At 47.0% G+C, this 23,318-nt stretch overlaps 5 protein-coding genes, 1 long non-coding RNA gene and 1 other non-coding gene across 8 annotated transcripts; 2 read left to right on the forward strand and 5 right to left on the reverse strand.

The window, feature by feature from the left end:
* The first annotated feature begins 410 nt into the window (after positions 1 to 410).
* On the forward strand, positions 411 to 7,536 carry LOC127345354 (uncharacterized). Of its 2 annotated transcripts, XM_051371822.2 has the most exons (4): positions 411 to 918; positions 1,476 to 1,685; positions 1,797 to 1,939; positions 7,354 to 7,536. In XM_051371822.2, exons 1-3 carry the CDS (start codon positions 411 to 413, stop codon positions 1,922 to 1,924), a joined length of 846 nt encoding a protein of 281 aa, XP_051227782.1. In that variant the 3' UTR covers positions 1,925 to 1,939; positions 7,354 to 7,536. The 2 variants fall into 2 exon arrangements, with proteins under 2 accessions (XP_051227782.1, XP_051227781.2); XM_051371821.2 differs by lacking the exon at positions 7,354 to 7,536 and having other exon boundaries at positions 414 to 918; positions 1,797 to 2,136.
* LOC127340238 (uncharacterized) lies at positions 2,556 to 3,619 on the reverse strand. Its single transcript, XM_051366010.1, has 2 exons — positions 3,589 to 3,619; positions 2,556 to 3,313 (listed from the first exon to the last, which is right to left on the reverse strand). The coding sequence occupies exons 1-2, from the start codon at positions 3,617 to 3,619 to the stop codon at positions 2,556 to 2,558; spliced, it is 789 nt and encodes a 262-aa protein (XP_051221970.1).
* LOC127345353 (protein CPR-5) lies at positions 4,665 to 8,000 on the reverse strand. The gene is made up of 5 exons (XM_051371820.2): positions 7,649 to 8,000; positions 6,712 to 6,768; positions 6,595 to 6,630; positions 5,853 to 6,515; positions 4,665 to 5,772 (listed from the first exon to the last, which is right to left on the reverse strand). The coding sequence occupies exons 1-5, from the start codon at positions 7,853 to 7,855 to the stop codon at positions 5,236 to 5,238; spliced, it is 1,500 nt and encodes a 499-aa protein (XP_051227780.1). The 5' UTR covers positions 7,856 to 8,000; the 3' UTR covers positions 4,665 to 5,235.
* Positions 8,001 to 8,201: 201 nt separating this feature from the next.
* Positions 8,202 to 8,274, reverse strand: TRNAA-AGC (transfer RNA alanine (anticodon AGC)). The gene has a single exon. It is a non-coding gene; the product is annotated as a tRNA-Ala (tRNA).
* Positions 8,275 to 9,851: 1,577 nt separating this feature from the next.
* On the reverse strand, positions 9,852 to 10,561 carry LOC127345355 (uncharacterized). The gene has a single exon (XM_051371823.2). The coding sequence runs from the start codon at positions 10,414 to 10,416 to the stop codon at positions 10,183 to 10,185; it is 234 nt and encodes a 77-aa protein (XP_051227783.1). The 5' UTR covers positions 10,417 to 10,561; the 3' UTR covers positions 9,852 to 10,182.
* Positions 10,562 to 12,027: 1,466 nt separating this feature from the next.
* LOC127338822 (uncharacterized) lies at positions 12,028 to 12,938 on the reverse strand. Its single transcript, XR_007874515.2, has 2 exons — positions 12,705 to 12,938; positions 12,028 to 12,487 (listed from the first exon to the last, which is right to left on the reverse strand). It is a non-coding gene; the product is annotated as an uncharacterized lncRNA (long non-coding RNA).
* A 6,522-nt stretch (positions 12,939 to 19,460) lies between these two features.
* LOC127340239 (UDP-glycosyltransferase 89B2-like) lies at positions 19,461 to 21,077 on the forward strand. The gene has a single exon (XM_051366012.2). It carries the CDS (start codon positions 19,510 to 19,512, stop codon positions 20,986 to 20,988), a length of 1,479 nt encoding a protein of 492 aa, XP_051221972.1. The 5' UTR covers positions 19,461 to 19,509; the 3' UTR covers positions 20,989 to 21,077.
* The last annotated feature ends 2,241 nt before the right edge of the window (positions 21,078 to 23,318 follow it).

A 23,318-nucleotide genomic window follows, 5' to 3' on the forward strand; every position in this document is an offset into this window, starting at 1 on the left:
CTCGTCGGACTTCGATTGGGACTCCGAGTAGTTAGATTTTCGTTTTCGACTACTATGTCGCGCTGTATCGTTGAACTTTTTAAATATTCGTATTTTCGATCAAATTTAATCGTTCATTTGATTAATTTTGAATTTAACGGTCGAAACGCGCTGCAAAATACAGCCTCTGGCGGAGGTGCTTTTTTCCCGCACCAACGCGCGCTGCAAAATGCAGCCTCCGACGGGGGAAAAATCGGTAGCACGTGCGCCAACGATTTGCAGCGCGCCCAAACGGCGGTATAGCACGCCGCGATATAGCGCGTCCGTTGGAGATGCTCTTAGCATATGCATATCTTGTTGCTTCCGACCAAATAGCGATTCATCGAAGCCTAGTCCATGGGCCAAGCTTGTTGTCGGGCCAGTGGCTCCGTATGTGTTGGGTGTTCCGACCTAGCGGGGACACTTCCAGAAACCGCTCCGTCTCCGACACAACCCGCGAGCAACAGCAGAGCAGCAGCAGAGCCGAAGCAACCAGAGTGTTCGCCATTGTCCCGCTCCCTCTCTCTCCGATCAGCGCGAGCATCCAAGAGAAATCGCCGCCGATGCCTCCTCCAACGCCACCTCAGACCGTGTACCTGCGCCGGTCTGATACTTCGCCGCCCGACGCCGCCTCCGACGAGGAGGCCGCGGTGGCGATCGTCGAGGTGGAGGGGGGCGACGGGGTGGACCTCGCGCAGGTGGGCCGCGCGCTGGGGCTGAACCCGGCCACCGTCCGCCTCAACGGCTACTTCCTTAGCCGCGGCTCCGGCCACGTCTCCCTGTCCGTCACCTGGGGCGCGCTCCTCGCCTTCTTCGACGCGCGCGGGCTGCCCACTGGCGACGACCCCGCCGCGCCCGTCGCCGTTCACGGCAGGCCCGCACCTTCGCACCCGCTAACAGGTGCGCTTTTCTTCTAGTTCTATGGTGTTGTGGATAATCGTCGCACTGGCGCCACCGTGTTCGCGATTGATGGTGGTACTAGAGAAGTAGATAGCAACAGTGCTGGCTCCTTGGAAGATTGTTTGCATGTTTACTTTGTGACATTTAGTGTGTCAATTTACATTGTCCGATCGAGAGGTCAAGCAACGACATACTGATCTCTGTTTCTCTGAAGTTTTTTTTGCTCCTTTAAGAGTAGCAGTCAATAATTGTTCAGGTCCAATAGGTCAGTTTCAAATATTGGTACACGATATTTAGGGTCCATCTTCCTGATATGAAACTTCTGACTGACAGTAACACCTGCCGATAGGCTCAACATCATTCTCATGTAATTGTTCCAAAGCTGTGTTACTTCTCAATGTCCAAGTTGAGTTCCTTGCAAGTATTTCGTGATCATACGAATTAGAATCTGCTTAGTGCTAGAAGAATGTTGTGATGTCATAAACTGCAGCAGAAGAACGTCAGCGCAAAGAGATACTTCTGCAATCTATTTACTTATTATAATCTGCATCTTTTAGAGCCTGGAGCTATCCGGTCCTCAAAGCGAAAGTCCAGGTTGGAGATCGAAAATTGTTCCAAGAAGAGCAAACTCCAACATCACAGCGAAGCTCTGTCTAAATGTAGCGAAGAGATACTTAGTGATGATATCACCCTTGGTTTGAAGAGAAGACTCAGATTGGATGAGGCTACTCCATCTAAGAAGATTAAACAAGTTGACTACAACTCAGGTAAGTGACAAATAACAAAGCTCTCAACTAATGATTCATGTTCATGCATTTTAAACATATTTTGAAATCTGAACGCTTCCTTATTGGGTTGATCCTGCATTGCATGGTCAGTGAATGGAGCAGGAAGGGAGCAGCCAGTCAAGTTCTCTTGCAGCTTCATCAATGGGCACAGCAAGCGGCTGTCGGATAAGGAGATGGTCACGTCACTCCCGTTGAAGAGAGTCCGGACAGCCATGTAGTTTGGTCCGCATCAGGTTTGTATTGAGTGCTAATTGCAACAGTTGTAGAATTGAGTATTCCTCGTGTACATCCTTGTGTTTGATATGATGCCAAAAAAGATCTGTAAATGTGCTTTATGTGAACATAATAATGGCTGGTCTAAGATGGTGTACATTTGTCTGTAAAGGCTAAACCTGCAGCACTGTTAAATCTGTCACCAGTGCATTTGCTGCATGATACTAGCACCTAGTTTTGTTACCAGAACGGATATGTACTTCTTTAGTTACAAATGCTAAACAACAATGTTACCACAATATAAGATTTAAAATAAGCTGCATGATAATCGTTAGCCATGCTTTTATTTGAATGATTACACTAGAGTGTTTGTTTAGATACTATGGAAACTAACATAGGGATCTACCGTTGTCTAGAACCATTCTTACAACGATAAAAGTACTGACGGTACAAAGTCCATTGAAATTTTGAATAACACATCTAGGAGCAATTAGCCAAGTTGCGTCATGAGTGAGCTAACATTGCTTGATAAATAAAAACAGAGGCAGACATGCCAGGCCCTCTGCTACATGGAAAGAAGAAATTAACTCCTTTCAAGATTCAGTTGTTACAAAAGGCACCAGTCACATATTTGTATCATATGTGCAAAGCTTGTAACTCTGAGAACAATGGCACATACGGGAAATATTTCTCCCGAGTGTCTGCTCCAAGAGTGCAGATCACTTGGACTTGCTGGCAGTCCATATCATAGGATATCAATGTTTTATCCGGCTCAACAGTGTAGAAGATCGTGTTACAGTCCGGATGGATTGCAACCCATTCAAAGTCATCCCGTACAAGATAAGAACGTGTATAATCAAGTATATATGACGCTTCAGCTGTATGCTTCAATTTCCATCGTTGGTTTTCATGGTCCTCCAGAACATAAACCACCAGCCGAGTCAGTTTATCTTCATCATCTGCCTCAAAATTGGCATAGTGCAAACGGCCTTGGGACTGCTGAATGAAACCGTAATCCTCATTGTCAGGGACAGGTATGCTTCTGCATGGTTTCCCCTGAGTGTCCAGCACGGCTATAGCAGGATCATTGTAGGTGAGATAATGCAGACAACCATTCAGAAAGACACTTGGCGATCGATAACCCAAAGGGATAATAGCATTGTCCTCCCTATGTACTCGTTCTCCTGTTTCAGAGGAATACACCTCCACTCCCCTGACAGAAGGGACCGATTGGGGGAAACACACATAGTCTTCAAAGAATTCATATACATAGAAGTGGGAGGACACGGCGGGATCAAAACCCAAGCATAAAGCCCGCCCCTTGTGGCCTAGGTTGGAATCTGGCAATGCAGCCCACTCTTTTGTTGTAGGATTGCACACGAAGTAATGGGAATCTGTCATATCCAAGATAGGAGAACATTTATAGAGGAGAAGGCTATTGCAGCTATCCAAGAGAAAGGTGCGTTTGTGGATTGGCAAGAAGTCAAGCGAATGTGAGATCAAAGGGGTGCCTTTGCCAGAGACATTGGTGAAATGGGGAACTGACCACATCTCACCATCGTGCATAGTGAAGAAGCCGGCCAGGGTCTGGGGAAGCTTCATACGGTGGACGGGGTGAGAGATGAGGTCCCGCCAGGTCGAGGACACGCACTTGAAGCGGCAGACTTACCTGGCAGGGAGGCGAGAGATGACCTCGTCATCGGTCAGGCTGGACGCCGGGCACCTCCTTCTCTTCGATCTCCTCCCCTTCGCCATCTCGAGAAGTTCTAAGAAATGTAAATGGAGCAGAAGTCAAGATACGGGAGAAAAAGGAGAAAGAGGTTCACGATGGTGGATGATGTTGTCATACATTAACTGGAGAGAGGTCAAGATAGGAATACGAGTGAGGAAGTGGAGAGAGATGTTTATGATGATGGATGATGTTGGAGGTATATATGTTTGTTCCTTCTGACTTGGTGGTGCCTTCTTACGCACAATTTGAGAATTCATTGGATGAGATGTCTCCATCTCCAACACTTGAAAATGGGTTTCACGGGATTTTTGTTGGAACAAGTTCATTAGTAAACTTGGGTGGTAACATGGACAGGTAACCAAACTAATTAAAATTGGGGCTATCCCAGTCCCACCACAAATAAACCATCAAGAATACCCCATTGTGAAAAACCACAAACTTGGATTGGTTATGTAGATGATGAACAACAATATTAATATATTCTTTTTATCGAAAAAGATGATGAACAACATTGTGAAGTTTCCCCATATAAGAATGAGAATAAAAATGAGGGTACGATTGTTTAACTTAAAGCATAGCAAGTGCTAGATGAAAGAATCAAAGTCCTTAGGCTGTTGATGTCCTATAAAATTCCCACCTAATATATTCCAGGTAGGTACATCAAATCTTCTGACTTGATCAATTGGTTCGTGGCTGGTGGCTGATATAATATGAGGCCGAATTAAGCAAGTTTAAAAACATGTCTAGGCATCTTTGTATTTTACCCTTGTTACATCCGTTGACTCCGTCCATTTGCATTGCTTTAAGTCTCAAGGTAGTTTGTTAGATGGCAGTGTACCAGGACGTTGCCTAATCTTACTGTTAAAAGTTTCTGGCGTTCAGGATAACACTAGGTAAGACTTTGAGTTTGAGTATGTTGAATCTGTGATATCACCTTTGCAGAAGCATGATCTTTTAGTACAACTAACGCAATAGCAGCAATAAACTTTTCAGGAGTATAAGTAGCCAGCACAAGATAAACTACATCCCTTGATATTTATGTACGTAAGGAATGCGGCAAGAAAAAACACATTCCAGGAAGAAGAAAAACAGAAGACCATAACTACCGAAGGTGGTAGTTAACCAGTCCGCACTCTTACACTATACTGTGACCTTGCACACTGAAAAAAAAAAGGTAACATTGAAGCCATTGATACCCGATATCTGATCTCAAGGTCACATGTTCACTACAATGATTTAGCTTGCACCATCTAAAGCTTTGGCTCGGAAGTTGGAAGTGTTATGATACCAGTCAGCAACTTACAGCCAAGGATGGAGGCCGGCAGGGTAAGATAGGGAGGCCTGTTGCTATTGGAGAAGTTCAAATCTTCTTCTTTCATAATTCAACAATGCCATCAACTTTTTATCGAACACACACCATCGTGTGTGTCTTTGTACCAATGCCATCAACTCACATCCAAAATTTCACTCCCTTGGTGGAACACCTTGGTAAACCTTACTTCTCCAGAAATCCAAAAGGTTTATTCGGACACCTGACTGGCAGAAATAGAAGAGGACCGTGCCAGATACTGCATCCAAAATACTTCAGTCTTCAACTTTGTCACCAATGATGAAGGTCTTTATCTGGTCAGAAAAATGGTCCTTCCAGTCGGAAACAGAAGCAAATGGTAGTAGCCCAGTGAAAGTTGGGACAACAAATCCCAGCACAGCATAAAATATGCACCGGCGAATCCAGTACGGCAACCAGACAACCTCATTGCCGCGCGCTGTTGTAATAGGACCATGAAGGATGCGATACAAAATGGATGGATAACAGTTTCCGAGTAAATGAATCGAACAAAGGATTTCCCAGCACATGAGCCAGACGTTTCCATCGCCACCTAGAGTGTTGGTGCAAAACCTACCCGCAAAGCCACAGATAACTCCCAACAGAATGAAATTGAAAGTTACAGGCATACTTGATCCAGTCAATGCAGAACGCTGGAACGCTAACCAAGCAATTGCCAGAATCATTACTATACCAAAGAACATGCGTGTTGCTGCTATTAGATGACATCTGATAAAGAGCAACCCAGAATTAAGGTTTGACACTGAACTAGGCACCCACCACGATTTAGATCCCTGCAAAAGGAATAGAAAAAATATTTAATTACCAAAGGGACTTGCTAATATACATCTATTGATGAAGTAGATGATCATACCCTCGAAGCAGCTGAGCAAGCTGACGTAATATCAGTTATCCGTTCGTATGAATAATTGTAAGTCCCATATGCGAAAAACACTGACATAATTATTACCGCACTAACAAGAAAATCTGTAAGTGTTCTGAGGATCTGCGCGTCTCTGGTGTCCTGCATCTTTGTCTGGAATTTCTCCCCTTGGAAAGAAGCTTTCTGAAATCCCAGAGATAATTTGATCTTCTCTAACATATGTGTGTAGGAGCTAAGAGCTAACTGGGACTGCTTAAGTTCCAGCTTTCTCATGTTAAGCCCGATCTCAAATTCCTTTAGCTCGTTAGAACGAGCTTGCTCCTTCACCGACCTCTCGAATGCATTAAGAATGGACCGATCAGCTTCATGATTGGATCTGCTACGAGCAGATTGAGCCAGCTGCTGACTGTCTCTGGCATAAAGAACAAGTTGACTTTCTACTGAACTCACAATAACTTCATGTGTCCGGTTTTGCGAATCAACAGTGCTCAAGTTGTTGCCTAAAGCCGCAGAGCCTCCGTGCTTAAAAGAACATTCAGGAGCAGGGCTTCTCTCATAGTCAGGTATCTCATTAATACGATGAAGCGTCCTCAATGTGCTGCTAAATGAATTCTCGAAGTTCCTCATGAAACTGTCAAACCTGTCACCATATGTCTATACAAATGATGAGAAAAAGATATTCAAGGAATGTTAACAGGAAAGTGAGCCCCTACATTCAGACAGCAAGGCTTACATTTGCTAAAGACTCCTTCACTGCTGAGGTACAGATCTGCATATCGAATTTGACTCGATTTCAGACAACATTTTAAAATGGTTTGCAGGGTTTAGGGTTAAATTAGAAAGGAATTACCTTGGAAAGGATGACCGGATGCAATCTTTCCCCTGGACCATTGCTTGAATTCACAACCTATGATCAAGGAAGGCAACTCATTACTCTGACCAATAGAGTAGACGATTTAACAAAATGGTAATGCCAATGTGCAGTGTGTACAGGTGAGTAGAAGATAACTTTACTGAAAAAATTGAGTGCGCAATCGTGGGAACTACAAACAATGAAAACGCAACGAACGGTAATCAGACATGTGTAAACTGTGATGGCCGACGGTAGGCCTTGGTATTAAGTTTTTTTGCTTGGTGCATGATCTTGCAGCCAGAGCTTCGAGGATTTTTCCTATCTTTCTTTTGTTTTACTTTTGCCAAGGGCTAGTCCTGAACTATGTTCCGTTATCTGAATGATAGGGAGCGATAAGCCTCATATGGATTTTTTTTTTTTTTGATGCGGATGGCACATCTGACAGTTAAACTTGAGCTCATTTAGCGCTCAACACAGATATGGAATGGAGTAACAATGTCGAATTTTGAAACCAATAGCAGACTTTGCAATAAATCCACAAGATACACTCAATGGACAGGGTGACAACGGTTTTCCGTTTCATGTAATTAGACGTTGCACTAATTCCACAAGTTAACCATCCCTTTTTTTTTGTTGCAGCTTGATGAAAATCCCTCAATTATTCGAGCATATGCACCCATGCAGTAACCATCACGAAAGTGCAAGCCTCAGCAACAAAAGATCATCATGCATCCATGTACTAGTAACAGAACAAATGGGCGTATCCATGTACTAGTAACAGAACAAATGGGCGTAAAGGCACTAAGGCAGCGTATAATTCATTTAAGAAATCAGTACTACTACTACTAATGCTGCCCTGACGCAATGGTGTACGAGGCAAAATTCGATTCTTTGTGTGCGTATTGGGGAGGAAGGGCACCGGTTAAGCACGTACCCGCGCGAGAACGGCGGCGAACGACATGCCGAGGGGCAGCGCGAGGTCGTCCTGAGCGCCTCCGCCCCCATTCTCCCCGCCGTCTCCGTCGCCGCCCCGAGAAGCCAAGGAGCTCGCCGGGCCGCGCCGCCGCCGCAGAGGACGGAGCCGGACACCCCTGCGCGGCCGGTAGCCGGACGAGGACGCCGACGAGGATGCGCCGTCCATCCCAGAGGAGGGAGGGCGGAGCAGTGAGGAATTGAACGGGGGTCGCTGTCGCTCCGGCGTGATCTGTCGACGGACGGGGACGGGTGGGGAAGGAGCGAGAAGAATGGAAAACGAGGCGGCGTGCCTGCGTGCGTGGGAATAAACAAAATTAAAAACGTGGAGGATATATACACGTCGGCTGGGCAGAATTAGCCGTTGGAGGTTTTCATTTCTTTTGGAAGGCATTAAGATTGGAGATCGTGGAGAAGACGTGAAGATTTTTTTGTCCGGGTAAAAATGCGGCTACGAATTCTTGATTGGAATTCGAGCGAGATTGTGAACGACAAAAAAAAGAAAGAAAAAATTGTGGAGATGCGGGGTATCGATCCCCGTACCTCTCGCATGCTAAGCGAGCGCTCTACCATCTGAGCTACATCCCCGTCTTGTCAATGTTTTATTCGCACCATATATATTGTTAAGAATTGGGAAGATGTGTACACCACATTTTCTCTTTGTGTTACAAGATCAATTTGTTTGGTGTTATGAGTCTTGAGCAAGTTCATCGGATTCCACAAATCGTTCATGGGAGAACAGTTTTAGTCCATGGCCAACTGGCGTACGCATAAAGCATGTAATAAGTGGACTGAATAGAATCAGGAGTAAGGGAAGTTACAAAAACAGATATAGTATGAGTGTGGCGTTTTGGAGGCCTCTTTATTTTGGAATACTCAAATTATGTATTTTAAATTTTCAAAAAAATCAGAAACAAAAATTTGGAGGTAGCCAACGATGATTGATGAATGCTACAATGGTATAAAAATCTCGATACAAACTGATTTATATTCTAGGCTACACAAAATTGGTAAAATATGAGAAATTTTATAGCATTGAAATGTGCATTAGAATTTGTTATTTTTGTGTAGCCTAGAATATGAAGTAGTTTGTATTGAGATTTTATACCATCGTAGTATACATAACTTTTTATCTCTAGAATTTTGTTTCAATTTTCTTTAAACTTCAGCATATATGAATTCTGAGTGTTTGTAAATAAAGAGCTATGTGTAGCTCAGCTTCCATTTTAAGTTTTTCGATATAGCAGAGTATATTACTACTCCCTCCGTCTAAAAATAAGTGTCTCAAATTTATCTAGGTACAGATGCATTTTAGTTAGAGAAACATTCATTTCTACATAAAAGTGGGAAATCTATTTTTACTCCAAGAAAATGCATTATTAGGGTGAAATACAAGTCTTTTATGTCCGATAGCATTTGTACGCCACCAAAGGCAAACCCTCCTTTTGTTTGTTTGTTAGTTACGTTCATTATTTTCTTTGTTTTCTAGCTTTCGTAGGATTCTTTTTCATCTATTTCACTATTTTTTCGCCTGTATTGTTTTGTAAATTGTCCACAGTTTTTATTTTATTATAAGACACCTGTTACCCATCATGCAGGTGTTATTACAATTGGGTGGAACACATGGGTGGAACATATGCAGTTGTTACCCGTAAAAAGGTGCTATTACAATTGGGTGGAACACATGGTTATTTTGCTGTTGTAAAACTTGATGGGAAAACTCAACAGGCTGGCCATTTTTAAGTATCTATGATGGCATTTCACAGGTGAACATTTTAGGTGACAAATTTATTTCACGAAGAACAAGTTAATTCATTTCATCTGTTGCAGCTCCATGCACACGAACAACTTCATATCATCATTGGTGTAAGATCCAACATGTCAGGACATCCAAACCGTTCCGTGTGTTTCAGAATCCTGCTTGGTAAATCTATACTCGGTTGGAGGTAGTACAGGACGGCGGCCGATCGATCGGAGATAAGTTCTCGTTTCTTTGGGTGTATTAGGACTCAGAACTTCATTGGTAGTACACTGTATTTCGCAGTCTAATTCAGTCGACGATACAAGGGTTAATTTCTAGAACCAAACGGTGGTGCGAGAGGGTGAGGAGAGGGAAGTGAGTGATCAACTGCAAACCAGAATGAAGCAATCGGTGACACAGGAAATTTGATCCAATGGTTTAAGCAATAATTTGAATAAGGCACGTACAAATCAAATGAACGGCCCCTTACACTGAAGAACAACACACACGGGATGGGTGCAGGCACGCGCACTGCATCTACACATCCTAGTAAACAGCACAAACAAATACGAAAGAAACTTTAAATCTTTAATCGACCAGCGCGGCAGCAAGCAGCTAGCGTGCGCTGGCTCCCTGCGGCGCGTCTGGTAGCAATCCACGCCGCCGCACGAGCCATATATACGGCCATGCGTACGTACGTGTGCTAATCAAACAGATTATTTAGTAGTGCTCGACGGCGGCCGATATCGATCAGATCAGAAGTCGCCGGCGCCGGTGGTGCGCTTGGCGCCTTTGCCCTTCTCGCCCTCGGCGCCGTTCATGCTGAAGCTTTTGAGCGAGCGCCCGCCGGCGCCGTTCACGGGGAAGCTGTCCTCGCCCGCGCTTACGGCGGCCTCCACGGGCGCCGCGGTGTGGCTCAGCAGCAGCAGACCAAGCAGGGCGAGGCCCAGCAGGGTCATGCGCAGCTCGTTGTTCCTTGCGCCCGCCATTGCCGACTGCGGAGAATATGGGAGATTGACTGTGCGGAGGTAGTGGGCTTATTGGTTTATTGCGATGGATTATTGTGGAGAAGCTTGGTGGTGATGGAGGAAGGATGGTGTTCCTGAGGATTTATAGTGAGAGGAAAGGGTGACATGGGTGGTGGCGAGAGGATTATGGAGAAGGGTTCGTGGTCTTGCGGTCGTGCTCAAGAGTAGGAGAATGGTGCGGGTCCCAACTTGGAGCCGTTGGAACGCTAAATTTAGCAAGAGACCTTTTCAATCGGGAGAGAGAGAGAGAGTCTTTTTGGCTCCCCGGCTCCAAGAAGCCCGCGATCTTTAAAAAAAATTATATTTACAAGTTAAAATTCTAAAAAATTCTCACACATGCATATATGTGTTCATAATTTTTTTACATACTTCAGCAGTTTGTAGGCTACACAGAAAAGACAAGTTTATTGTTCCAAAAAGACAAAAACTAACCATTTCTATGCACATATTGGAATTTTGTTAAATAAACAGTAAAGACTCAAATAAAACCTACAGAAAATGTACAAAATGCAGTGACAGAAATATATCCGCTCCTGGAAGTGTTTTTTTCTATGGCTATACAGTTAGATTTACGATGTACCGTAGTGCTTTTGGGTATTGAAGGATCAACACATCGACATATGATATCACACTCGGAAGAGATCAAAATTCGAAAGCCTCATCCCCGCGGTATAGCAAGGCATGTCTGGGAGTGCTATAATTAAAATTTCTCTTAAGAATTTTGAAGCAAATGAGCTAAATGATGGCTCGACGAAACCCAAACCATGAATTCCATAGTGGACTGAGTCAATAAAGTCACTTCGACAAATGAATAAAAGGCCGTGAGGGAAGCCATACCACTACATATATCATGGAGCTAAAAAAATGTATGGCCTGGCATATCTTAACTAGCTAAAATCAATGTAAATATTATTCACTTAATATTGCACATTAGTTGGTCTAACCTTTATAGCATCACTACTAGATATCCCCTTTTAGCCGAGGGTTAAATTACCGTCGGGTATTTTATTTTACCCTCGGATACACTTATATTCGACGGTTCACCGTCGGCAATCTCCCGTCGGCTACGCTCGGTCGGCCATTACAGACATAACCGACGGTACGGTCGGCTAGTATCTTTTCCCACGGTAATAAACCCACAGGGAGCCGTCGGACATGATATGGCCACGAGCCACCACATAGTAACTTGACGATGGTATAGCCGACAGTTCCCCGTAGGATATATATTATCCAAGAGTAAATGTATCCCGTCAGTTTTCGTAATAGTGCACGGTACATTTAACCCGTCGGAGTTGATAAATAAACTTTCAGTTTACTGTGATTATTTACTATTTGGGTCGCATTATATATTTGAAAGGTTGGTCAAGGACTTCTCTTCCCAAACTTCTAGCGATCTAAAATAGGAAAACCAAAATGTCTGTTCATTTTGTTTTTCTGATTCACTCTTCCTTTATTTCAGCTCTTGTTGATATATTATATCACCAAGATTTGTGAATCCACGTTTGTTGTATCTCCATTTGTTCTAGCCGGTGTCTCCCAAGATTTCGTATACATCCAAGAAATAAAAAAACATTGATGACAACTAAATATATTCAGCATTGCAGAGATTTCATGGATTGCAATCAAGAATTACACAAAAATGTGATCGCAATTACAAGTCCAGTGCGTCCAAGTCCAGAAGCAGCGACGGCGAGCCCGTGGCGCAGTGATACATGGTATTGGTGGTTAATAACGCCTCAGCTCCCGCCGGCGGAGGACTAACCTCCGGTGGCTCCGGATCTGGCCGCCTCCGGCGCGCACAGGTGGCCTGCTAAGCTCGCTGACGTAGTTGTCACCGCATCCTACATATGGAGAAACGGAAATAGACATGCTGAGAGAAGCCAATACAAAGACATGGAGAGAGTCGGAGAGGAGAACTACAAAATAAATCTGCTTTTGTTAGTTATCGAGAATCCAGGATTGGCAAGACTTGATCTTGTCGTCGTGGCCGCTGCCGCCACGGCTATTGGCTCCAATTGGTGCAAACAGGAATCTGCTCCAATTTAGAAGATCAGACAACAATTGATTAGTACTAGTTAGAAAGGATGAACCTGAGCTATGTACGTAGATACAGATGAGAGGCCAATTGGTTAGCAGCTGAAAAAGATGATCATGTGCCAGACCCAATACCCATCCGCCATGGATCTGATCTTGCTGCACCATGAGAAGTACAGACTTAGAGGAGACAAACAACGGACGGAGAATTATACCAGCTCCGCCGACCTCGAGCATGAGACGCCGGTGCTGCGATAAGTGTTGGAGGAATAGTGCCCTCTTCTAGAGTCCTTGACATTGACGGCCGCTCGCCTCCTGCCCCTCGGCTTGGTGTGAATGTGTGTGGAGGTTGGTCGAGGGCGAGGTCATCTCTGGAGGTCGTAGGGGGAAGGCAGGGATCGTGATTAGTGGAGCGAAAATTAGGGGCACGAACAAGATAAGGACGCGGTTTAAATTGGGGGCAGCACACAGACGAGATAAGCACGCGGTTTAGTTTTTCGTCGACACGCGTAAATCTCCCGCGTGGTGAGAATTATATAAACTTTGAACATATGAGCATGGACGCGCTGCGTGCGTCGCCAAAATATCATTTATCAGATATATATATAATATAAATTGAGTAACACACTGAATAAATACGTTAGTACGTTACGAGAATATATTACGTACATACCAGTTTATTAGGATATTTCTCACTTCAAGAAAAAACATTTGATCATTAAATTGGTGAAAAAGTATAAGTTATTTACTTAAAAGAATTATACGATTGTAAAATTCTTGAGAATATGAATCCAATGATATAACTTTTATGATATATATGTTATATTTTGTTGACCAAGTTAACGTTTATTTTTTTCTCGAAGTACGTAAAACCCTTACGGAGGGAGTACTAGTGTGTACCTGGGCTGTTGGGCCCAGCTGTGAGGAGCGAGAAATTTAATTGCCAAATTGCAAGAGCGCAAAAATTAGAGGAATATATTAGCGCGTTCGTGAAAAATAAAGAAATAGATTGGTGGGTTGGTGAAAATATTTACCAGATATAAATCTAATGTAAACTATATGCAGAAAAATACCTTCAAATACAAGGAAAATGCATATTTAAGTACTAATGTATATCTGTAGCTCGATCCTATCCAAAAAAAAAATGCAAAATTGTAGTGCTTGCTTCGGATAATCCAAACCTTTTCATGCATTTCATTGGCTTTCACTTTTTCCTAAATTCTAAATATGATCTAAGAAATATGAAAAGTGGTGTTCGAAATATATATATAATTCTAATGCTCGCCCCATCGAACACCACCATTCTACCGCCACGACCGCAATGGTGTACCGACGGAACCCCAGTCGGAGCCATCACAACCCATGAGCTCGTCCACCAGCATCCCCTGGGCTCCTCACAGTCACATGATTTCCTTGTTGTCCACGCAATGCAAGCCTCCGTTGCCCGCCACGATGCATCATACCACATGCTTAGCCAAGTCGGCCATAGAAACATATCTCTGAGGGTTAACGTCATCGTCGGTTATTACTATTTCCCGTCAAATATCTCCAGTTATGACCGACAGTACATTCATGCCGTCAGCCATTGTGAAGAATAGCCGAGAGTTACCGTATGACCGTCGGCTATAAAAGCCAATCGCTGACGGTGAAAGCAAAACCGTCAGATATTCTTACAAACCGTCGGCCATTCAGTAGGATAACCGACAATTGGTTATACCCCCTCACATAATTGAATATACCGTCGGTTATTGAAAGTTATACCCGAGAGTTTGGTGATAACCGTCAAACATTCAAGCTATCGTCGGTTATTAATGTATTAGCCGACGGGCCGTCGGATATTAAGATACACCGTCGGAAATCTGGGGATTTCTAGTAGTGCATGCATTGACAATCATGTATGTTTTGTTTTGATAATTAATGACAATGCCAATGGACTGATGATTTCATTTAGTTACAGGAAATGATTTTCCGTAGGCGATACATGAAGACCATTTGATGGGTTCAAGGAGGAAGGTCATGCAGATAAATATAAACACTCAGTTGTGATAATGATTGAAACTCATATCGATCAAAGTCCTTATGTATATATGAAAAAATGTTCTATATGAGATTCATGTAGTCCTTTGGACAAATTAGATAATGAATGCAAATCAAAGTCAAAATAGTCATGAACACCATTAAGTTAAAGAAACGAATATGCTATGATGCAGAGGACTAGAAAGTGAACATAGGGAACTTCAAGTCAGGAGGGTTTTGTTCATTGATTGAACCCAGTACAATCACGATGAGGTTCATGTGTAGATGAAGAAATGAGATATGTGTAATTCATTGGGGAAACTCAAAAGTGTTCATGATTGGGCTTATGTGTTGAGCCATCGAGGACCAATATATCGTGAGAATAAAAAATTAGAATTAAAAATATGGATTCAAGACAAGGTTATGGTGAGCTCATGAGTTGAGAAATAGTTGACCAAGTCCGAAAGCAAGTAATGAAGTAAAAAGGGATTCCATGAGATTGTGACAGATCGAGCATGCATGAAGGACCAAGTGATGTTCATGGAGAAGTCCAAGAACACTCATGCAAGAATTGAGCCTTTGGCGATACAGTCTTGAAGTAATGGAGATTAAGTGAAGCCCCACGTGCATGGCCGGGTGTGGCCATCCTCCTCACGAGTCCAGGCATCAACCAGCTTCATCCAACAGCTCACGTACTAGGAATCCAAGGCACAAAGACATCAAGATCTAGCACCGTATCCTCTGGCAGGAGTACGATCGAGACAACGCCAAGACAACGATCAGACATGGAATCATGCAGCGTACAGGCTATTGATATGCTCCTGGAGAGCAATAGTATACCTGTACTGGACACTGCAGCAAATAATGTGCAAGATCCCAATAGTTAAATCATGTACGGTACCCGTGGGCTAACCTGTTCCCTAGGTGCCACTATATAAGGCTGGTGCCAATGCCTCACCTCACTCTCACCCGTCACGTCAGCTTTTTCCCTCACTCTCACCCCACTCTCACCCTTTGCGGTCACCGTGCATCGAGTTTATAGTGCCATCTCTCACTTCTCTCTCCTCCACATCACCATTTCTTTTTCACATTAAGTTATTTCACTCGAATTTTTGTAGACATTCAAAATAATGCAAGAAAATTATTCAACTAAAAATGTTACCGATTACATAATAATTAATAAAAATACAAATTATGTTTCTTGTTTTTCTAAATAGCCTATATGACAAGTGTGTACTTGTGTTTGTATTTTGAACTGAAAGAGTAAAAAAAGGAAAGAAAATAAAAGAAGGAAAGAAAATAAAATAAAAACTGACATTTAAAGAATAAAAGAAGGAAAGAAAAAAAGAAAAAAAACCGACCAGGTCGTCTTCTTCTACCTCTCGCCCGCGTCGCCCCGCCTCTCGCCCCTCCTCTCGCCCGCGTCGCCATCGCGCCGCCCCGCCTCTCGCCCCTCTCCCGCCTCGCTCTCGCCGCCAACGTGGGCGGCGGCGGGCGGGAGCGGGCGATAGCGCCGGGCGCCCCCGCCGGCGCCCCTCCCTCTCGTCTCGCCCGCCTCCCGCCCCTCTCTCGCCCCATCGCCGCCGTTAACGCCCCCGCTACCGCCCGCAATGGCACCAGCCTAAGACACATTAGGGAGAGGCTTTCAGCCTAGGCACGCCCGGAGCAGCCCCTTGGGCCTGTCTCCCTCTCTCTTATGAGCTCCTCTCAGCTCACAGTAGTTTCTTTCTCCTCTGGATAGCTCACGGAGCAACTCTGTAACACCAATATACTGTCATATACATCATACATGTAGGAGTAGGGGTTTTACCTCCACCGTGAGGGCTTTGAACCTGGGTACATCACCATGTGCTGTGTACCAATCGCGCATCCGGATACGGTCGACGTCCATACATGCCTCGCTTCTCCTCTACTCAAGCCACCCCATGGCATATGCCGTAACAATACCACGACAATCACCCCATAGGTGATGTATTTTTAGTTTTTTACATCACATGGAGGCAAAATATACATCATCCCCAAACAATATAGATCAGCAAGCTAGACAAGACATGCTGGAGAGAGATTTTTGGCCCAACCTAATGTATAAGTTAGTATTTTACATTACCTCTCCTATTATGTGTTACCCTTGAGGGATGCGGGCAAATGAAAATTTTGAGAAGGCCGGTCCGGATTGGTTGGTCGCTCGCTGATTTGGAGAGAGGGGTGTTAGAGCATCTCCAGCCGCGTCTCCTAAACGACGTAGGACCGAGTGTTAATTTGGAGACGTGTTTTCTTCGTGCCGATTTGGGGGACGTCGCTCTCCATCCGCGTTCCCCAAACACCGCCCCCAAATAAATAAAAGTGCATAAAAATAAAGGTTTTCATTCAAATTTGATTATATCTTACAAGTTTAAATGAAAACGCTAGATTTTCTCTAACCCTAGCCTACTGGCGGTGCGTTTGACGACCCAGCCCCGTTGTCGCCTCCCCTCCTCCGCAGCTTCTGCGCCGTGCGCCGTCTCTCCCTACAGAGGGTGACGAGAAGACGCTGGTGCTCCATGAGCGTGTCGTCGCCTGCCCTCCCCTCCTGCGCCGCCTGGAGGAAGAGTTCGACAGCGCGGCGAATCTGCTCGTCTTCACGGGCACAGTCGTCGTCATGTAGCTTCTTCTGCGACTCGAAGGACTTGACGAGCGCTCGATGCTGATCCGCCACCTCAGACGGTCCATCGTCGTCGTTGTCGCCCTCCTCCTCCATCGCCTCGTCCTCCTCCTCCATTTGCGCCACCACAGCTGCCGTCATCGCATTTGCCTCCGCCGCCAACGCATTCACCCGCGCCCCCAGGCCGCCTCCACTGCCGCCAGCGCCGCCTCCCATTGCTGACAGTCCTGCGCCGCCTCCCGCCGCTGACGCGCCACCGCCCGGCGCAGCCGCACCTCTTCCTTCACCCGGTGATGCCGCACCTCTTCTGCCGGGGTGGCGTCGAAAGCTGCTATGGTGTCCGCCAGCGCCACCTCCTCCCACGCTTCGTTCTCCGTAGCTTCCGGGTCGATGTCGAACTGCAGTGCCGAAGGTGGTGGTGGAGACGGTGGTGGAGGGAACTGGCCGGCGCCGGGGCGGTTCGTCATTGAGCAGGCGGTGTTTATGCGACGTGGGGCCGTGCTTGCGGCGGAGAAAGGGGTGTCGGCGGTTGTGGTGGCTACCATTGAGAGGGGGAGGCCTTTTATAGACGTCGGCGTCGCCATAAGAGGTGGGAAGATAGCGCGGGAAGAGGCTAGAAGCGGCGGGAAGAAAGCGCGGGAACGCGCGGTGGCGTGTGAACGCCTGTGACGCGTGGAGGCTGCGCAGCACCGATGAGACGTCTCGTATGCCCCTCCGTCGCCATTAAGGCAAAACTGCGACGCTTCGTTCATGAGTCGCTGACGGGCCCGCGTATCCTCACCTCGCATTTTCTTGTATCCAGCGTGTCCGGGGCATCCCTGTGTAGCGGGAACGAACTAGGAGCGGCGAACACCGTATTGAGCCGTGCCGGACGGAAAGGACCTTTAAAGCACGCGGCTGGGAACATTTTTCGTTTGGCATGATCTAAATCTCTTTAGAGAATGTTTTGAAGACGCGGCTGAAGATGCTCTTAAGAATCATGCAGCGTCTCGCGGAGAGATCAAGCTTGTAAAGATAAGACATGGTATCGGGTCACATCCAGTAAGATCTTCAATCTTTTCCTTTTTCGACGTGGTAAGATCTCAATTTTGCATCAGCGCTAGGTTCGTGGGAATTAGACGACAGACTAGTCCACCCTACACATGCTTAGTAGGACTCCTGTCGGCCACTCGTGCATTGGTGTGCATAGTTTTTTTTCTAAACAAGCCTGCCGATGTCCTGATCTTAGATCACCTAGATTTTTAAATTACTTTATTCCACGTGCATAGATTTTTTTGCACTTTATTCCACCTTAAGGGAGTTGTCACCACCAGACCTTCCAGAGTAGTTCACCGACAAGGATCGAGATCTACCACGCTTCCATAGCCCTAAGGCCACAGGAGGCAAGAAAAACCGGTGGCAGCGTCGGTGGGAGACGGGAAAAATCCTAATCGTGTGTCTCTCACAGACGGTAACAAAGGGGTACGAGTCTGCAAAAGTCCGGTTTGAACTTGGGTGCATGTGAACCCTAGTTGGAAATGCATTTTCCAAATGTTAAAAAAATCTGAAATAAAAATATCCGGGTACGTACGCATGTTCCATGTGTGCGTAGAAAGTTTTCGCGTAGAAACCAATTTTTTTATTTCAGAATCTAAAAAAAACAAAAATACGTCACATATATACTGTTATATAGCCCTGCAAAATTTCACTTTTTTGCCGAGACAAAATAAAAGATTTTTTCGTCACGAAACTCATGTCCAGGGCACATATTTGAGATCATCTGGGAAATCATTTTGTGTTTCGATTTTTAAAACATGTTTTAACATCACAAACAAAACTTTTTAAAAAGTGGGTTCACATGCCCCCATGTTCCATATATGCAGTCTCGTACGAGTCTGGCATGGCTTGTGGTGTGCATAGAATTGCACTTGTACGCTCACCCTTCTGACATGGAAATTGTACATGAGACGTTAAAATTTGCACGGCGTAATAACCTCTATGAAGCTTTTGTTGTAGTGCATGGGTGACGAGGTTCTCATGTACAACTAGTGAGGTGTTATAGATAGTATAATGCAAAAGACTATCATCGTAATTAATAACGAGAGATCATATTAGTATCATAGGTATAGATATCATATAGTAGCACATATAAAATTTAAAAAATTAATGTCAAATAGATCTTGTACACTACTTTGCATTAACAACTTATGAATCAATAAATCTAATACATAATATCGTGTATTATAAAGATAGTTTCATCCAACATTATTATATCCATGGTACTATATCATATCGCCAGACTGTGACCAGTCTAAATAAGTATTCCTCCCTTCTCAGATCTGCTGCACCTGCCCGGCTGCTCGCCCTTGGCTGTGGCATTGTCCATGGACACACTACCACCAACAACAGAAAGCAACGCCGGCGATGGCAAGCCGCACGTGCTTGTGGTGCCGTACCCAGCGCAAGGGCACATGCTCCCGCTCCTCGACCTCGCGGCGCTGCTCGAGGCTCGGGGGCTCACGATCACCGTCGCCCTCACGGCAGGCAATGTGCGACACCTGACGGCATCATGCCCGTCCGTCGGCACGGTGGTGCTGCCGTTCCCTTCCTCACCCCTCCTCCCGGACGGTTGCGGCGAGAACACCAAGGACCTCCCTCCATCCCTCTTCCGGCCGTTCACGGCCTCCTTGGCCGCCCTCTCGGCGCCTCTCCTCTCTTGGTGCAAGGCTCAGCCCCGCCACCGCAGCGTCACCACCATCGTCTCCGACATGTTCACGGGGTGGACTGTTCCGATCGCCGAGGAGCTCGGCGTGCCGCACGTGGCCTTCTCGCCCAGCAGCGTCCACTACCTCGCCACGTCGCACTACCTCTGGCGCCGCATGCCTACGAGGCGCCGCCCCGACGACGACGACGAGACCGTCACCTTTCCGGACGTGCCAGGCTCGCCTAGCTTCCCTTGGCGCCACCTGTCGTGGCTGTTCCGGACACACGTGGCCGGCGGCGGCGACGAGGTGTCGGAGACGATCCGGCAGATCTTCCTGTGGAACCTAGAGAGCTCCTTCTTCGTGGCAAATTCGTTCTCGGAGCTCGAGCCCGCGTTACTGGATCACGACCGTCCGCTCCCGGACCTGATGCGGAAGCGGGTGCTAGCGGTGGGCATGCTGGCGGAGGCCGTTCGCGGTCGCGACGACATCGAATCTGGCGAGAAACCCGCGCTGTCGTCGGCGGTGGCCGCGTGGCTGGACGCGTTCGACGACGGATCCATCCTGTACGTCTGCTTTGGGTCGCAGCACGTGATGTCACCGGCGCAGATGGCGTGCCTGGCCGACGCCCTGGAGCGGAGCTCCGCCGGATTCGTGTGGGTGGTGACGAGCGGCACCGTGCTGCCGGAGGGGTTCGAGTCGGCTACGGCCTCGCGGGGCATGTTGATCCGCGAGTGGGCGCCGCAGGCGGAGATCTTGCGCCACCGAGCCGTGGGCTGGTTCCTCACGCACTGCGGCTGGAACTCAACGCTCGAGGCGGCTGCGGCCGGCGTGGCGATGCTCACTTGGCCTATGGCCGCCGACCAGTTCACCAACGCATGGCAGTTCGCCAAGGCAGGCGTGGCCGTGCCTGTTGCGGAGGGCGGCGACACCGTGCCAGATTCTGTACAGATGGCCAACATCATCGCCGCAAAGGTCGTCGACAAGGAGGGGGCCCCTATGAGGCAGCGCGCGTTGGAACTCAGCCGGAAGCTGGCAGATGCGGTGGCAAAGGGCGGGACTTCCCACCGTGACTTGAACGAGTTCGTGCGCATGCTCACTGCAGCCCGGGAATTCTACCCGACCCAGTGCCTGTCGGTGCCGGTGAGAGCAAGCATGTAGAGGTGATATAAGTGGATACTTGGCATTGACTTTATTTGATTTTTATATTATTTTGTACTTTTTCTTCTTAATAAATCTGGATTTGATTAGACTACCCACAATGGGAGTATCATAGGTAGTATCATGCATTCCATGCATGCAAAATGCTGATGTGGCAGTGCAATTAAGGATGAGAGAGGGGATACTAGTATCATAGCACATACTACTAGAAAAATTAATGTCAAGTAAATCTTATACATATATTTGCATTGAGATTCTACAAAACAATTAATATATAGAGACTATGATATTAGTATATGATATCATGCATTGTGGAGATAGTAACATGTAGTAGTATCATACGCATGATACTTCTATATGATACTATGCATTGTGACTAGTCTTATCCCACTTATGCAAGTTCCACATCCATAGTTTAGACATCTACGAATCATCTTAATAATTATAGAATGAATCAACAGTGAAGTCTACATCGGTAGGTGCCGGTTCCGGTAAAAAGAGTAATCCTACAACTACGGAATATTTTTTACGAAATTAATGTTACGGACTGACGTGGCAATCAACTGGGAATTCACAGACGGAAAATGCATCTATACAGGCGGAGGCTGCGATGGATTACAACCTCCGGGTCGACCGCGCGACCCGTGTCCCAGAACGCTATAAATCATGTGGGTCCCACCATGTTCTCATACTTAGGGCATCTCTAGCGGCGCGACGCAAACGGACGCTGAGCGACCGTTTTCGTCCGCCGTGACCGAAAATGCGTCTGGCACCACCTCCAGCGGGGCGACGCAAAGTGACCGGGCCGTCCGCGGAGACGCAGACCTGGCCCAAATATGCGCCTCGGATGCGTCTCTGCGGATGTTCGGAAAGTGTCCGCTCGCGTCTGGCGGACGTTTCGTCGGGCCCGCCTGGCAGCGACCTTGCGACCCTGCGTCGATGCGTCTTCTCAAATGCGCCAGCGACTGCGCCGCTGCGTCGCTTCGGCACTCTGCGGCACGTTAGTGGCGATGCCTCGGCTGCCGAGCGGCCGCCCACCTCCGCCAACCACGTTAATGGCGACGCCATGCCTCCCGCGGCCACCGCATGCCTCCGGCCTATATAAAAAGGGTGTGCGTTCTTCTTCCTCATCCACTCCTCCAAAGAAACCCTAGCCGCCACAAAGCTCGACTGTAGCGCCGCCTAGGTGTTACTGCGACGCATCCAGGCCCGCGAGGAAGTCCATGGCCGGTCATGGTGGCCGGCGAGGCGGTCGAGGCCGCGGCCCTGGGCGCCCCCGTGGCCGGGGCAGGGGCCGCCGTGGTGGAGCAGCTACGACCCCACGCTCGCCGTCGCCTGCGCCCTCCTCGTCCTCGCAGGAGGAGCGCTGCTTCGAGTTCCTCATCCTCATCGACGACGACCCACTCGGCATCAAGCGGCTCCCGGACAAGTTCGCCGAGTTCGTCGACGGCGTCGAGCCGGCGCAGTTGCAGCTACGGGAGCTGCAACTTCTGCCGCTGGACCGTGGAGGTCCTGTTCGACGGGCAGGGCAAGATGTACCTGCACACGGGGTGGGACAAGTTCGCCCGTGACCTCGCGCTCGAGCCCGGCTGTCAGCTCACCTTCCTCTACGAAGGGGACGGCGAGATGATCGTCAAGGTGTTCGATGACACAGCCTGCCGCAGGCACTACCACACCGGCGAATCCGGCTCGGACACCGATAGTTAGAACTTAGAGTGTTCTTTCTTTGCAGCGAATCTGGCTACGAGCCACACGAAGCCAGTAGTCGAGGTTTCTGGATGTTCTTCCTCGGTAGAACCAACAAGGGCACCATCTCCTCCCGCTGGATTTTCCAGTTTGGGTGACTGGGTGTGTCCTCGAATGTTCTTTCTTGACAGCGAACATACGAAAATCAACACAACTGGCTTCTTTTTAAAAAAAAAATATATTTGTGTCGACCATGGTTCAAACTATGTGTTAGTTTGTGTAAACCATGTTCCAAACTATGTGTTAGTTTGTGTAAAATCATGTTTCAAAATGTAATATTTGAAACTATCTTTAAATGGAGAAGAGGAAAAAAAAGAAAAAATGCGTCGCCCCGCCGGAGTAGCCCCAAGACGCAAACGGACGCGCGGACAAAAACGGTCATTTTAGCGTCCGCAATGCGATGCAAACGGACGCTCGCGGACATTTAAATGTGTCGCGCCCGCTCGAGATGCCCTTATCTTCTCCTTGTGTCTTCTTTCTTTCCCAACTGTCTTTTCCTAATCTTTTCCGTCCCCATAGATTTCCCTAGAGAGCGATTGCCCCGGTTTCCCGCCGGCGGCCACGTCCTTCTCCTCCCGCCACAG

The sequence above is a fragment of the Lolium perenne genome, chromosome 3, assembly GCF_019359855.2.
Source record: "Lolium perenne isolate Kyuss_39 chromosome 3, Kyuss_2.0, whole genome shotgun sequence".
In the NCBI taxonomy this organism is placed as follows: Eukaryota; Viridiplantae; Streptophyta; class Magnoliopsida; order Poales; family Poaceae; genus Lolium; species Lolium perenne.